The following is an 11,994-nucleotide window of genomic DNA, read 5'->3' as shown; positions in this document are numbered from 1 at the left end:
CAAGTTTTATTCAGGTACTAGCTCTCCCTCCTCTGTGAGGACAGATCTGCATGTTTCCCTTCCCTCAATAGCTAGCAATCCAAGACAGTCCAGTGGTGCCTGAGCGGTGGGTGTTGCCTTCTGACACACGTCCGGTGATGTCAGGGAGTGTGGCATATGCAAATAAGTTATGCTAATGAGTTATGCTAATGAGCTTCTGCACCTCTTTTTCTACGAAATGACCCCTGGCTATCCCCCTGAATCTGTTCTCATTCTGGGGGATAGATTCAGGGCTTTTATTCTTTTGGAAAAAGAGGTGTCGGAACTCTCAAGAGGGAAATGATGTTTTCAATTTGTATACTGAAAACTCACGAACTTTTAAATTCTTTTGAAAAGAATTTTGCCGAAGAGGTTCCGGGACTCCATTCCGGCGCGTCCCCCCAGAAAAAAAAGCCTGAATTGTCTGAATAGCTAACTGTGTGAGCCTAAAAACACTGTCCGGGGAATAAGCCCCATCGGATAGACCAGAGCAGGATTCTGGGTAGACCTGCTTGGGATCACAAGCCAATCAGTTCTGCTCAGAAACTTTCCCAGGTCTGTTCGATGACGCTTAGTCCCAGGACAGGGTTCTTAGGAGTGTGCTGTTCATGTTCGCTTCCTTGTTAAAGTATCATTTTAACTTATTGTAAACTAAACTTAGCCAGATGGAGTTCCCTGAAGAGTTACAGGGAGGGATTTGGGTGGAGCAACAGTAGGAGAGAGGAAATCTGGGTGAATGTAGTTAATGAGGATGAACTAGTTATGTGGTTTTTGCTGAGCAGGGTAATATCCTTGTTGGGGGGGGAAATTCTATTGTCAAAAATAGAACAGAAGCCCCCCCCCCAGGTATGAACGTTTTGCTTGGGTAAGGGAAAATTACATACAAATTGGTCCGTGAGCCCACAGGAAGAGCCTGGTGCCCACTGACTCATCTTTGGGGCAGCATTAACCAGCTGCTGGTGGTGGAAAGCGCCATCAAGTCTGAGCTGAGGAATGGCAAGCAACCCTGTACGGTTTTTGAAGCAAGAGACGAACTGCCAGAGGTCATTTCGGGGGGGATCGCGGGGGATCGCAGTTCCCCCGGGTGAGGTACAGGGGCGGGGCACATGACGAAGCCCCGCCCCCTGCTTCCGGCGGCCCCGCTTCCGGCCCTCATTCAGCCAGGAGGAGGCAGGAGAAGAGGGAGGGTAAGTTGCTTCCTCCCTGCCTCTCCCCACCCCTGCCTGCCTGCGGCTAGGGAGGGCCTTGGCGGGGCTTCCTTGCACTCCCGCCGGCCTTGCAGGTCCACCGCCGGGCCCCTCATGGGGCTCGGCAGTGGAGCTGCAAGGCCGGCGGCGGCGGCCGGGACCGTTGGGGGCGGGGCGTGTGGCCTTATGACACACTTCCGGTGATGTCAGGGGGTGTGGCATAAGCTAATGAGTTATGCTAATGAGTTCCCCTAGCTCTTTTTCTACGAAACGACCCCTGCGAACTGCCTGCCTGTGTGTTGCGACCTTGGACTTTCTTGGTGTTCTCCCATCTAGATACTAGCCTGGGCTGACACTGCTTAGCTTCTGAGATCTGACAGAATCGGGCTAGCCAGGGCCACCCAGGTCAGGGCTGGTGGTAGAATACCATTAATACTTGTGTCTGAGTCCTTAACTACTGCCTCCAGACCAACTCTCACTTTCTTCTTCTTCGCCGGATCCCTTAAGACTACTGTCTTTTTAGAGATCGGGAATATGCTAGCCAGGGCTTTTTTTTTTGTAGAAAAAGCCCAGCAGGAACTTATTAGCATAATAGGCCACACCCATGACAACACAGTCCATTAGCATATTAGGCCACATCCCCATGCCTTCCCTTGGCTTGCCCGGGTGCCCCTTGAAGGGAAGGGAAGGCAGTGGCTGCGGGGAGCCCAGGCAAGCCGGCCCTTGGACAGGCTGGGGAAGGCACAGGGAGGCATTTAAATGCCTCCCCGATCCTTCCAGGGGCCCCACTGGCCCACCTGCCTCAGAGTCGCCGGGGGGGGGGTCCCTCTCCAGGCCTTCCCTCTGTAGCTACGCACACAGAGGTTTTGGCTGTAGTGGGCGTGGCCAACTCTGAAGCCAGCCGGAACTCCGTTCCTGTGCGTTCCTGCCCAAAAATAGCCCTGTCAGCCTAGCAACATGGCTGGAGCACCTCTGAAATAATACCCTGTGATAGACAGAGTTGTACATCACCTTGTGATAGGCAGAGTTGTACGTCAATCATAGTAATGGGCCAATAGGGTCCAACCAAGTTATTTCTCTGTGCTTTTTGTGTTTCCTTACCATTGGCTGAAGGAATCATGCATGCAAAAGATTGACTGCGAGGTTATGATTCTGTATCATGATCCTGTGCCTGTTTATTAACTCCCGGATTCCATTTCTTTTTTTAAGCGCAGGTGAGTCCCATTTCTGTCAATGGAATCTGTCTTCATGTTAGTGGTGGCACAGGATCATAGCCAACACTGGCACATCACGATTGCATTTTAACTTCTACATTGCCAATACTGGTGACAGGCTCACTACAAGTTAGGCAAACTGTTAAGAAATTGCGTACCCAGAAGATAAGATAACGTCATCAGCTCGTGCAATAAAATGGATATATCCATCTTCGTCCGCAAGTCCTCTGTCCCCAGTGATGTAGAAGTCCCCACGCTCTGTTGAGGCTGTTTTCTCTGGATCATCCTGAAAAACAATGAAATGGCTTCTTGAAGTCTGGCTCGCACACATGGGCTTATCTATTTAATGCTGGGAACTACCTCTCTGAACACTTGTGTGTCTTTCAAATCACTCTTCTACATCCATCCCTCTTTTCCGTAGTGCTTTGGCAGGCACAACCTGTTAGTCCCACCCGGCACTGGAAGTTAAGCCCAGTTTAAATGTGAAGCTTACTGGCAAAGCAACAGAGATTCCCCATGCAACTTTGCATATGCTCAAAGTCTTGCTTAAACTGCTTATTTTGGCTGTGGTCACACGGAGCATTATGCGGAGAGCTTCCTGCCCTGCTGACAAAGCACGTACAGCTATTTTGTGCAGTAGTTCAAATGGGACCTGGAGCCGGGTGCAAGGTTGCTGGCTGGGAGGTGGGCAGGGTGTTCTTTTGCCTCTCGCCAGTGTCGCACTGAAATCAGGCTGTGTGCGTCACTGGAATGAACACAGACTCTTCCTCTGTTTATTCCCTCTTCTCCCAGGGTTTTGTCTCAAATGTGAGATTGTAAGCTCCTTGGTACAGGGCCCTTTCTTCTTGTGTGGCATACACATCAAAAGCACAAATGATAGGTAACGTCCTCTTCCTTGCTACACTCTTTAGAACAATCTGAGAGTGAACTCACTATTACCATTCTCAATGCAGGGTAGCCACCTGCTGGAGAAGAGGGAAGGTATGAGCCAGTGCAATCTGATCCTAGCAACACCTGCAGAACCAGCTGTGGCTGGAAAGCCTGCCAGGGATCCTCGCACTAAATGGAGTAACGGCTGAAGGCAGGACTCTGAACTGATCTTTTAAAACAAGTTCTTTTTGAAAGTCCTCTCTGCTGACCGTGAATTCTGTGAGTTATCCGGCACATAATGAGTACTTCTTTTTGTCTCTCTGGGAGCAATTGCCAGTCAGTTTTCTTTGGACGATCACACATTTCTACTGTTTTGAGACAGAGAGAATACCGTTTCATTGTTTGTTTGTTTTTAAAGTACCCATAGGTACACTTTTATTAATTTTTCTTTTATAATCTACAACAAACAAATCTACACACTATAAACAGACACTCTACTACACATAAAATATATACCAAGAGTACAGTTACATCGTATGTTTATATCCAATTACTTAATTAATAAAAATGCTCTATTAATATAATAAAAATGCTCTATTAATAAAAATGGTCTATCAGATACTTCCCATTCTTCTGTCTTCTGTGTTCTCAAGTCCAATGTGCTATAATTGCCTAATCTTCTATTATATTTACCTTATACCAATCATAAAACTTTTTCCATGTTTTTGAAATGTTCACTCTTTGCTTAGTCTCATTTCTAAAGTCAGTTTATCATTTTCTGCTGTTTCAAAAAGTTTATTCACAAACTCCTGTTTCGTTGGTATCAACATAGTTTTCCAATATTTGGCATATAAGATTCTTGCAGCTGTCGTCATATAAACAGTCAAATACCGTTTCATTGTTCACTCTCTTTCTATTACTGATAGATACTTTTCCGACCCGAGGCTCCTTATAGCTGCTATTTCCGACTGTAAGAAAGCTTTGAATCTCCAAATTTGGACCTCCCAGCGGCATTTTGTCCGGCTTGCCCTTTGAGTCTCGGTTACCTTGCTGAGCCTGTGGATGCTTTTGGAAGTTTGAGGGAGGGTAGTGACCACTGCACCCTGACCTGGATATCCCAGGCTAGTCTGGTCTTGTCAGATCTCAGATGCTAACCAGGGTCAGCCCTGGCTAGCATTTGGTTGGGAGACCAGCAAGGAATACCAGGGTTGCAAGGAAGAGGCAGGCACTGGCAAAACCACCTCTGAACGTCTCTTCTCTTGAAAACCCTGCAGGGTTGCCATAAGTCACTTGATGGCAAAAAAGTAGACACTGCCACAAAATGGCTGCCATAGAAGGTGGGACCAGACACAAAATGGCCGCCATGGGGGCCAGTTACAAAATGTGGAAAGGTGCCAAGCCAAGCATCTTCCTAGGATGGGGGGGCAGCCTTTTCCAACTGAGCACTCCCTATAAGACAGGTGATGCCTTCTGGGGTCTTGTGAAATACCTCCTGCTCCAGTAAGGCGAAGGAGAGCCAGAAATGGCTCTTTGCTTTGGGGAAGAAGCAAGTGGGACACCAGGAAATCCATTGGAGGGCACCAAGGAACCTGTGGACACTATGTTGAGGGTTACTGCCCCACTGTCTCCCCCTTCTTTAGTGAAAATACTTTCCCATATAAGCCTGGTTCTTTCTTACCACATAGTTGGTGAAGAGACCCAATGGCCTCTTAGGTTTGATCCTGACAGCAATGTCTCCTTCCTCCCCAGGAGGCAGGGGATTCCCGTGTTCATTGATCACCTAGAAAGAAGAAGAGCTGTCGGTTCGACATTCAAGCGGTTTCTTTCAGTCTCTTTTGTAGCATGTTTGTGCTTTAATGGAAAGAGAAGTGATGCCATTTCATCTTAAAGTGCCTTACGTGTGTTATTCTGATCACAAATGTTCTGCTTATTCTGATCACCAATGTTCTGCTTATTCTGCAAGTACCAACCTGGACATCGAAGGGTGCGCATGGCTTTCCCATGAAACCTGGCTTGACTTGCATCCCTGTCAACGTCGCACATAGCATGGTCTGTGAAAAATAAAAGGCAGGTGTGGGCAGCAGAGTTGCCAACTCTAGGTGGGGAACTTCCTAGGGACTTGGGAGTGTGTGTGTGTGTGGGGGGGGAGGTAGGAGAGCGGGCTCAGCAGGGACGAGACGCCATACAGTCCACTTCCCCAAAGCTGCCATTTTCTCCAGGTTAACTGATCTCTGCCGGCTAGAGATCAGTTCTAATTCTGGGAGATCTCCAGGCCCACTTGGAAGTTGGCAAACCCAGCACAAGCATGTTGTTTCTCATATGGCTGTAATTAGGGCTCTTAGTATATAGATTTGTAGTATTGCATTTTTAAAATCTGAATGTTTATTGTGGTTTTTTCCCCCTGGTCATTGACCATAATCAATCAGTCAATCATATGGCTGCCAAAGGGTCTGATCAATCAAATGCTTCTATTCTTGTGGTGGCGATCTTCCACACTGGAATTTTTGTGAATGTAACAAACAGCTTTATCAGAGATCAAACTAGATGGCACATTGGAAGAAGATCACAAATGGATCTTCCCAGGGCTTTTTTTGTAGAAAAAGCCCAGCAGGAACTCATTAGCATAATAGGCCACACCCTGACACCACAGCTCATTAGCATATTAGGTCGCAGCCCCCTATTGCCAGAAGTGTGGTCATCCTGCCACACCCACCTTTTGCTTCTTATTCTGTTTACCTTGTTTGTTGTCAAAACCCAGGGCCTTTTTTTTTGTAGCAGGTACTCCTTTGCATGTTAGGCCACACACGCCTACTGTAGCCAATCCTAATGAGTTTCTGCTGTTGGGTGTGGCCTGTTATGCTAATGAGTTCCTGCTGGGTGTGGCCAACTCAGGAGCCAGCGGGAACTCCGTTCCTGGGCGTTCCTGCCCAAAAATAGCCCTGGATCTTCCCAAATTCTTCCCTGCAGCATGTAACCCTTGAATTAAGGGTTAGGTTAGAATTTCTTTCTTATCTTACTCCAGCATGCTACAATAATCTCACAGCAGTTTATTATTCCCCCCACCCCCGGTGATATTTTGCTGCCTGCAATGTGCAAATAATCATGTATCGACATACAGTCTCAGTCTGCCCATAGCCTTCCTGGATCTCCAGTCCTGTCTGGGCCTTCCAGTGTTCCATCGTTTCAGGGTTTATTGGCTCCCCACCACTTAAACAGATCTTCAGACTCTTGAAGTGGTAGCTGAATACAGAGAAAAAGCATCCATCCATCTATGGTAAAACCATAGTTCTCTCTAGGAATCACTGAAAACCCTATGGCTTTACCACAGAGTTTCTGGCGATTCCTAGAGAGTGACGTCACTTGTGGGATTTCATTTAGTTCATCTATCTAGTACATTCCTTTAAATCCCACCCTTCCTTCTAGAAGCTCTGTCCCGTTCCCTTGCTAATTTCTCCTCACAACAACTCTGCAGGGTAGGAAAGGTGAGAGAGTAACTTCACGACAGAGAGGGGATTTGAACCTGGATCTTGCTGATGGACGCTGTAGCGATACACCACAGTGTTTACTTCCAGGTGTTGAAAAGTATCACAGGCAATCCTAAACATTCTAAACTGGTTGATTTCAGTAGATCTAGAAGGGTGTAACTCTTTTTAGGATTGCATTGTTAGCTTCTGTATGGAAAGCGGACCAGTCCAGCTATCAGACTTTTACATTTCTTTGCAGTTGGGATTAAGGTCACTGATATTAGGATTAAAAATAACATCCTATAGGGTTGTTGGCTTTAATAACTGTTTTATTGATGGATTTTTTTGGGGGGGTGAGCTGCTTTGGATTTCATAGAATCACAGAGTTGGAAGGGGCCATACAGGCCATCTAGCCCAACCCCCTGCTCAATGCAGGATCAGCTTAGAGCATCCCCGACAAGTGTTCGTCCGGAAGACTGCCAGTGAGGGGGAACTCACCGCCTCCCTAGGCAGTTGATTCCACTGCTGAACTATTTTTACTCTATTTTGGGGGAGAAAGATGGGATAACACATAAATAACACTTGCTCCCGGGCTTCTACTGCTGTGTTTGTGCGGTGGTGCAAACGTAAGAAGGTAGCAGCACTATCTCCATCTATAGCTTCAGTGTTGTCCTTCTTACAGGATGGCCTAGAATCAGGACTGAAGCCTTCCACACTTCGGAGACAAACTGTAGCCCTCGCCACGGTACTTCCCCTGATGGGGGGATACAAGGTTTCTAAACATCCACATATCCTGTTGTTTCTTCAGGGCGCTTCCGTCAAATCTCCTCCACAGATTCATCGCTTTCCGACGTGGAAGCTCCACACGGTTCTCTCAGCACTCACCAAAGCTCCTTTCGAGCCCCTTAAGGAGGTGGATTTGCGTTGGTTAAGGATGAAGGTCATTTTCCTGGTGGCCATCACTTCTGCTCGACGCGTCTCGGAAATTAATGCCTTTTCTATAAGGTCTACACTCTGCATTTTTCATAAGGACAAAGTCGTCCTACGAACCGATCCAACGTTTCAGCCTAAGGTGTCTTCTCTTTTTCACCGATCTCAGGAAGTCTACCTCCCAACCTTCTGTCCGAACCCCACCCATGCTACGGAAAGGGTTTGGCACACGTTGGATGTCAGACGGTCGCTAAAAATTTACATTTCTAGAACTGAGTCAATAAGAAAGACAGACTATATGTTCATTAATATTTCACAACCAAGACGAGGTGAACGGATGTCTAAGTCATCCATCAGCAAGGTCCTCAAATCTTGTATTGTCGAGGCATACAAGGCCGGGGGTCTGGAAATCCCAAAAGGAATCACAGCGCATTCCTTAAGAAGTGCGTCAACCAATGCAGCGTTGGACAATCGGGCATCAGTGGATGAATTCTGTCGAGCAGCGACATGGTCCTCAATTTCAACGTTTGTTCGCCATTACAAATTGAACATTTTCGCATCAGCTGATGCAGCTTTCGGAAGACGAGTGCTCCAGCACATTTTGGATGCAACAGATGAAGATGAGAACCCACCCGTATAATAGGGGACACTGCTTTGGGAGGTCCCAATGGAGATGTCCTCCGCCTCAGAGGGAGAACGGCCCTTGGACACTTACCGTGAGGGGTCCTTCTCCTCTGAGGACAGGAGGACATCTCGGCCCTCCCATTCTTCATTCTCATCTTCGTCTCTCTATTTTTTCTTTTCATAACTCTTGTTGCTGGAGCTAAAAACTTTTCTTCCCTCTGCATATGCTGCGATCCTTCGTCTATCCTACCCTCTCTGTTTGACAGTTGGGGGTGGTATGTAATATAGTTCTAATTTTGAAGTTTATTTACAGGGAAGTTACCTAGTTAGTGTTTGTTACTGCTGGCGGAGTCCCTGAACTGAGAGGCGGGGCTATTCCCAAGGCGCCAAAAGGAAGGAGAAAAAAGTGTTTCCTGCCTCCCTGAAGGAACGATGGGAATAACCCAATGGAGATGTCCTCCTGTCCTCAGAGGAGAAGGACCCCTCACGGTAAGTGTCCAAGGGCCGTTCCCTTTCTTTTGCAAATAGAAATGGTGGTGGTGAAGGTCCCAGCCTGTGTTTTGCTGTTTGACTGCTCAATACCAAACAGAGAAGATGAGGATATTCTTACTTTTAGAACGGTTGTTGGCTCAAACTGCAGCTTGCCGTGAGCAAAGACGCAGGCCCCTTGAGTCCAAGGAGCAAACACACTGCCAAAGATAAACTTGATCCAGCCGGTATCAGACAGACCCCATATCATACTCTCAGGATTCAGGCCCATCCAGTACCTGTTAATAATGAAGCAGAAAAAACATGCTTTGTCGGCAAGCTTTTAAACTTGCCCCTGAGTGGTGGTAGTTGAATGAACGATTGCAGCAGTCAAGTTGCCTTAAAGGAATGCAGTTCCTATGGGAAAACAGCTTCTACGAAAGGGGCATCCAAACTTTTTGACCCAAGGGCCACATTGCCATAAAGCATTTGGTGGGCCAGGCAGGCTCGGGGTCTGGTGGTGGTGAAAAGTGTCATCAAGGCGTAGCCAACTTCTGGCGACCCCCGTAGAGCTTTCAGAGGTGGTTTGCCGTTGTCTGCCTCTGCGTAGCAACCCTGACCTTCTTTGGTGGTCTCCCATCCGAGTCCTAACAAGGGCTGACCCTGCTCGGCTTTTGAGGTATGACGGGATATTGCTTGACAGGGCCATCCAGGTCAGGACAGGCCCGGGGCCTACTCCATTGGTATGCCATCCATGCCCCCAGTGCTGTAGGCCCTGCAAAGGGGGCTAATCTCCCATTTAGTGATGGGCCATAGTCAGCTATGCTGCCATGGGGGTTGGGGAGTTCATTCTGTGTCTTGGTAATTGCTATTGCATTCCTATCTCTGCTGTTCTGCCTGTGCCGCAATGCTTATCTCTACAGATGTGCAGGAGGATGTTTTGTCTGGAAGTCTCCTATGTACCGTGAGAGACTCCTGCTTCCCAGCTTTCGTCACCTAACGGTTTCCTAGCTGGTTCCGCACGCGGGAGGGTAGCTAATTGGCCCATGCCGTGTGTGTGGGGGGAGGGGTATACGAATGCCCTATATCCTATTATGCTCAATGGGTTGCCGCCATTCTTAACAGTGCCTGTGTTACTGCATCTATAGCTTTGCAATAAAAGTATAACCGTTCCTGAATGTGTGTACTTCGTTGTGAGCTGTGGGTTCTGACAGGCATCTGGGTTCGTATGGCTTCACATGCCTTTGGCATGCCTGCAGTTACTTATGGGATTGCCACTGGGGTCATGGACCTTAGCTTGATCTCATTTTGATCTCATTTATTAAAAAAAATGTCTTGCATGCTAGATGAGAAGGTTCCATAGGCTGGTGGGCCATAATTTAGATGCCCCTGCTCCACAACACCTGCAAATGCTCCTCTCTGTCTCTTTAGCTTTCGGTCACATTTTTAGCTGAAAGATGAGTCCTGATTAGGAAATCCAGCAGGCTCCTCAACCCTGATGCAACTGAGCAGCAAGGTCCAGAACCAGAGCCGTTCCCTGTTTTGTGCTGTGCTCAAGGTTCAGAGTCTGAGCATCACCCCACAAATTCTCATGCCACAATCGATCCTTTGCTCTTGAACAGACTGCAACACCCCCACCGGGGCTCCCTCTCTGGAAATGGAAAGATATACCTTCCAGCTGGTACCAGCCCCAGGCCAAGACTGCAACACGAATGTTCCACCATTTTGGGGTAGCCTGTGGTGCCACTGGTGAAGTAGATGGTCATTGGGTCCTGGCTCCTAGTTTTGACTGGCTGGTGCTTGTCAGATGCAGCTCTGTAAAGAAGACGATATGTTAGTGTTTTGCTTGTCATAGTCTATGACAATGGTGCTCACTCCATGGCCCACGGAGAGCCATGTTCACTGTTGCCACATGACTGCCATGTTCCTTGGCACCATCCCACCCCTTCACCCATGCAATAAAAAATTTCTCTCCCCTCTCTTGGCAGACAAGTCCTCTCTCCTGCCTGCCCCGATTGTCCTCTCTTTTACCACCTCTTTCTAGTGCCCTCTGGCTCTTGAAGAGTTTTGCTCTGTGGTTTTAACTCTAGCCTGTAGGTCCTGGGTCACTTCTGACAAACCATCAGAGGTGCACAGCAAACACGACATCTGATCTCAGAAGAGCTGCAGGGGGCATGTGAAAGAGCCACGGAGTGAGTACCACTCTTCTACGGTGTTACGACTTCCAGGAATCTGTGTGTTGGACCGCTGAGATGAGAACGATTTCTAATTTGAGTGTTATTTGATTAGTGTTATTGATGTTTATACTTGGGTTTAAATGATTGTTATATTTATGTTTTATCTATGATATCGTAGTGTTTACTATATTGCTGTAACCTGCCCTGAGCCTTGCTATGTAGGGGAGGGTGGGCTAGAAATCAAATAAATAAATAAATAAATCTCTCATTCCTGGTATTGCAGGCCCCTACTCCCCATTTTGATTTTATTTACCCCTTGTGTGAACTGAAACGTTGATTCTGTCTGTTCATGGTGTTTTCTGTTTTCTCACACCCCATTTTCCCCCATAAAATGTACACATGTATTTCAAGATTATTTGCACATTTTGGAAATTACCAGGGAGTCGTTGCCAGCTAAATATCAGGAGAAACTTCCTAACTGTAAGAGTGGTTGAGCAGTGGAACAGTCTGCCTCGGGAGGTGGTGGATGCTCCTTCGCTGGACATTCTCAAGCGGAGGCTGGGCGACCATCTTTCGGGTCTGTTGTAGGGCTATCTTTCGGCTATGCGCCTGCAGAGTGCAGGGGGTTGGACAAGAGAGACCTGCTAGGTCCCTTCCAACTCTTAACATTCTATGATTCTATGATCAGCGTTATCCCTGCTTGGTCGTGCAGTTTCCTGGGTGATCTTGGAGCAACCAGGTCCTCTCAGCCTTGATGTACCTCAGTGGGCAGAGAAATGGAGGAAAGAAGAGCCGTTGATACCCCTCCCTGGGGTGAGTCTCATAGTTTTGGAGCTTAGAATTCACTGATCTAGGTACCGGAGAGGAAATGCTGCTGGAAGCTGTGCTCCCCTGTCCAGTCCCACCCCCCAGCATTTTTTGAACAGAATGGTTCGGTACGAGCCTTGAGGCCCTTTAATTCACTCTCATCATTGCAGAGAGCACTGAAGCTCATTGGGTGGCCTTGGGCCAGCCCCCCCCCCCCGGCCTGGGTTGGTTCCTT

At 47.8% G+C, this 11,994-nt stretch overlaps 1 protein-coding gene across 1 annotated transcript in view; it reads right to left on the bottom strand.

Moving 5' to 3' along the window:
* Window positions 1-11,994, bottom strand: part of LOC107114576 (acyl-coenzyme A synthetase ACSM3, mitochondrial-like) — a 23,557-nt gene that overhangs the window by 3,149 nt on the left and 8,414 nt on the right. Inside the window, exons 4-11 of the mRNA XM_015416113.1 lie at window positions 10,447-10,590; window positions 8,895-9,074; window positions 7,787-7,795; window positions 7,308-7,355; window positions 6,406-6,532; window positions 5,260-5,340; window positions 4,968-5,069; window positions 2,574-2,705 (exon numbers count right to left, since the gene is read on the bottom strand). Of these exons, the coding sequence (XP_015271599.1) occupies window positions 2,574-2,705; window positions 4,968-5,069; window positions 5,260-5,340; window positions 6,406-6,532; window positions 7,308-7,355; window positions 7,787-7,795; window positions 8,895-9,074; window positions 10,447-10,590 (823 nt within the window). The remainder of the gene's footprint in view (window positions 1-2,573; window positions 2,706-4,967; window positions 5,070-5,259; window positions 5,341-6,405; window positions 6,533-7,307; window positions 7,356-7,786; window positions 7,796-8,894; window positions 9,075-10,446; window positions 10,591-11,994) is intronic.

The sequence above is a fragment of the Gekko japonicus genome, unplaced genomic scaffold (genome assembly GCF_001447785.1).
Source record: "Gekko japonicus isolate JY-2015 unplaced genomic scaffold, Gekko_japonicus_V1.1 scaffold321, whole genome shotgun sequence".
Taxonomy (NCBI): domain Eukaryota; kingdom Metazoa; phylum Chordata; class Lepidosauria; order Squamata; family Gekkonidae; genus Gekko; species Gekko japonicus.
The sequence above is the reverse complement of the archived record's forward strand: the minus strand, read 5'-3'. Positions and strand labels throughout refer to the sequence as shown.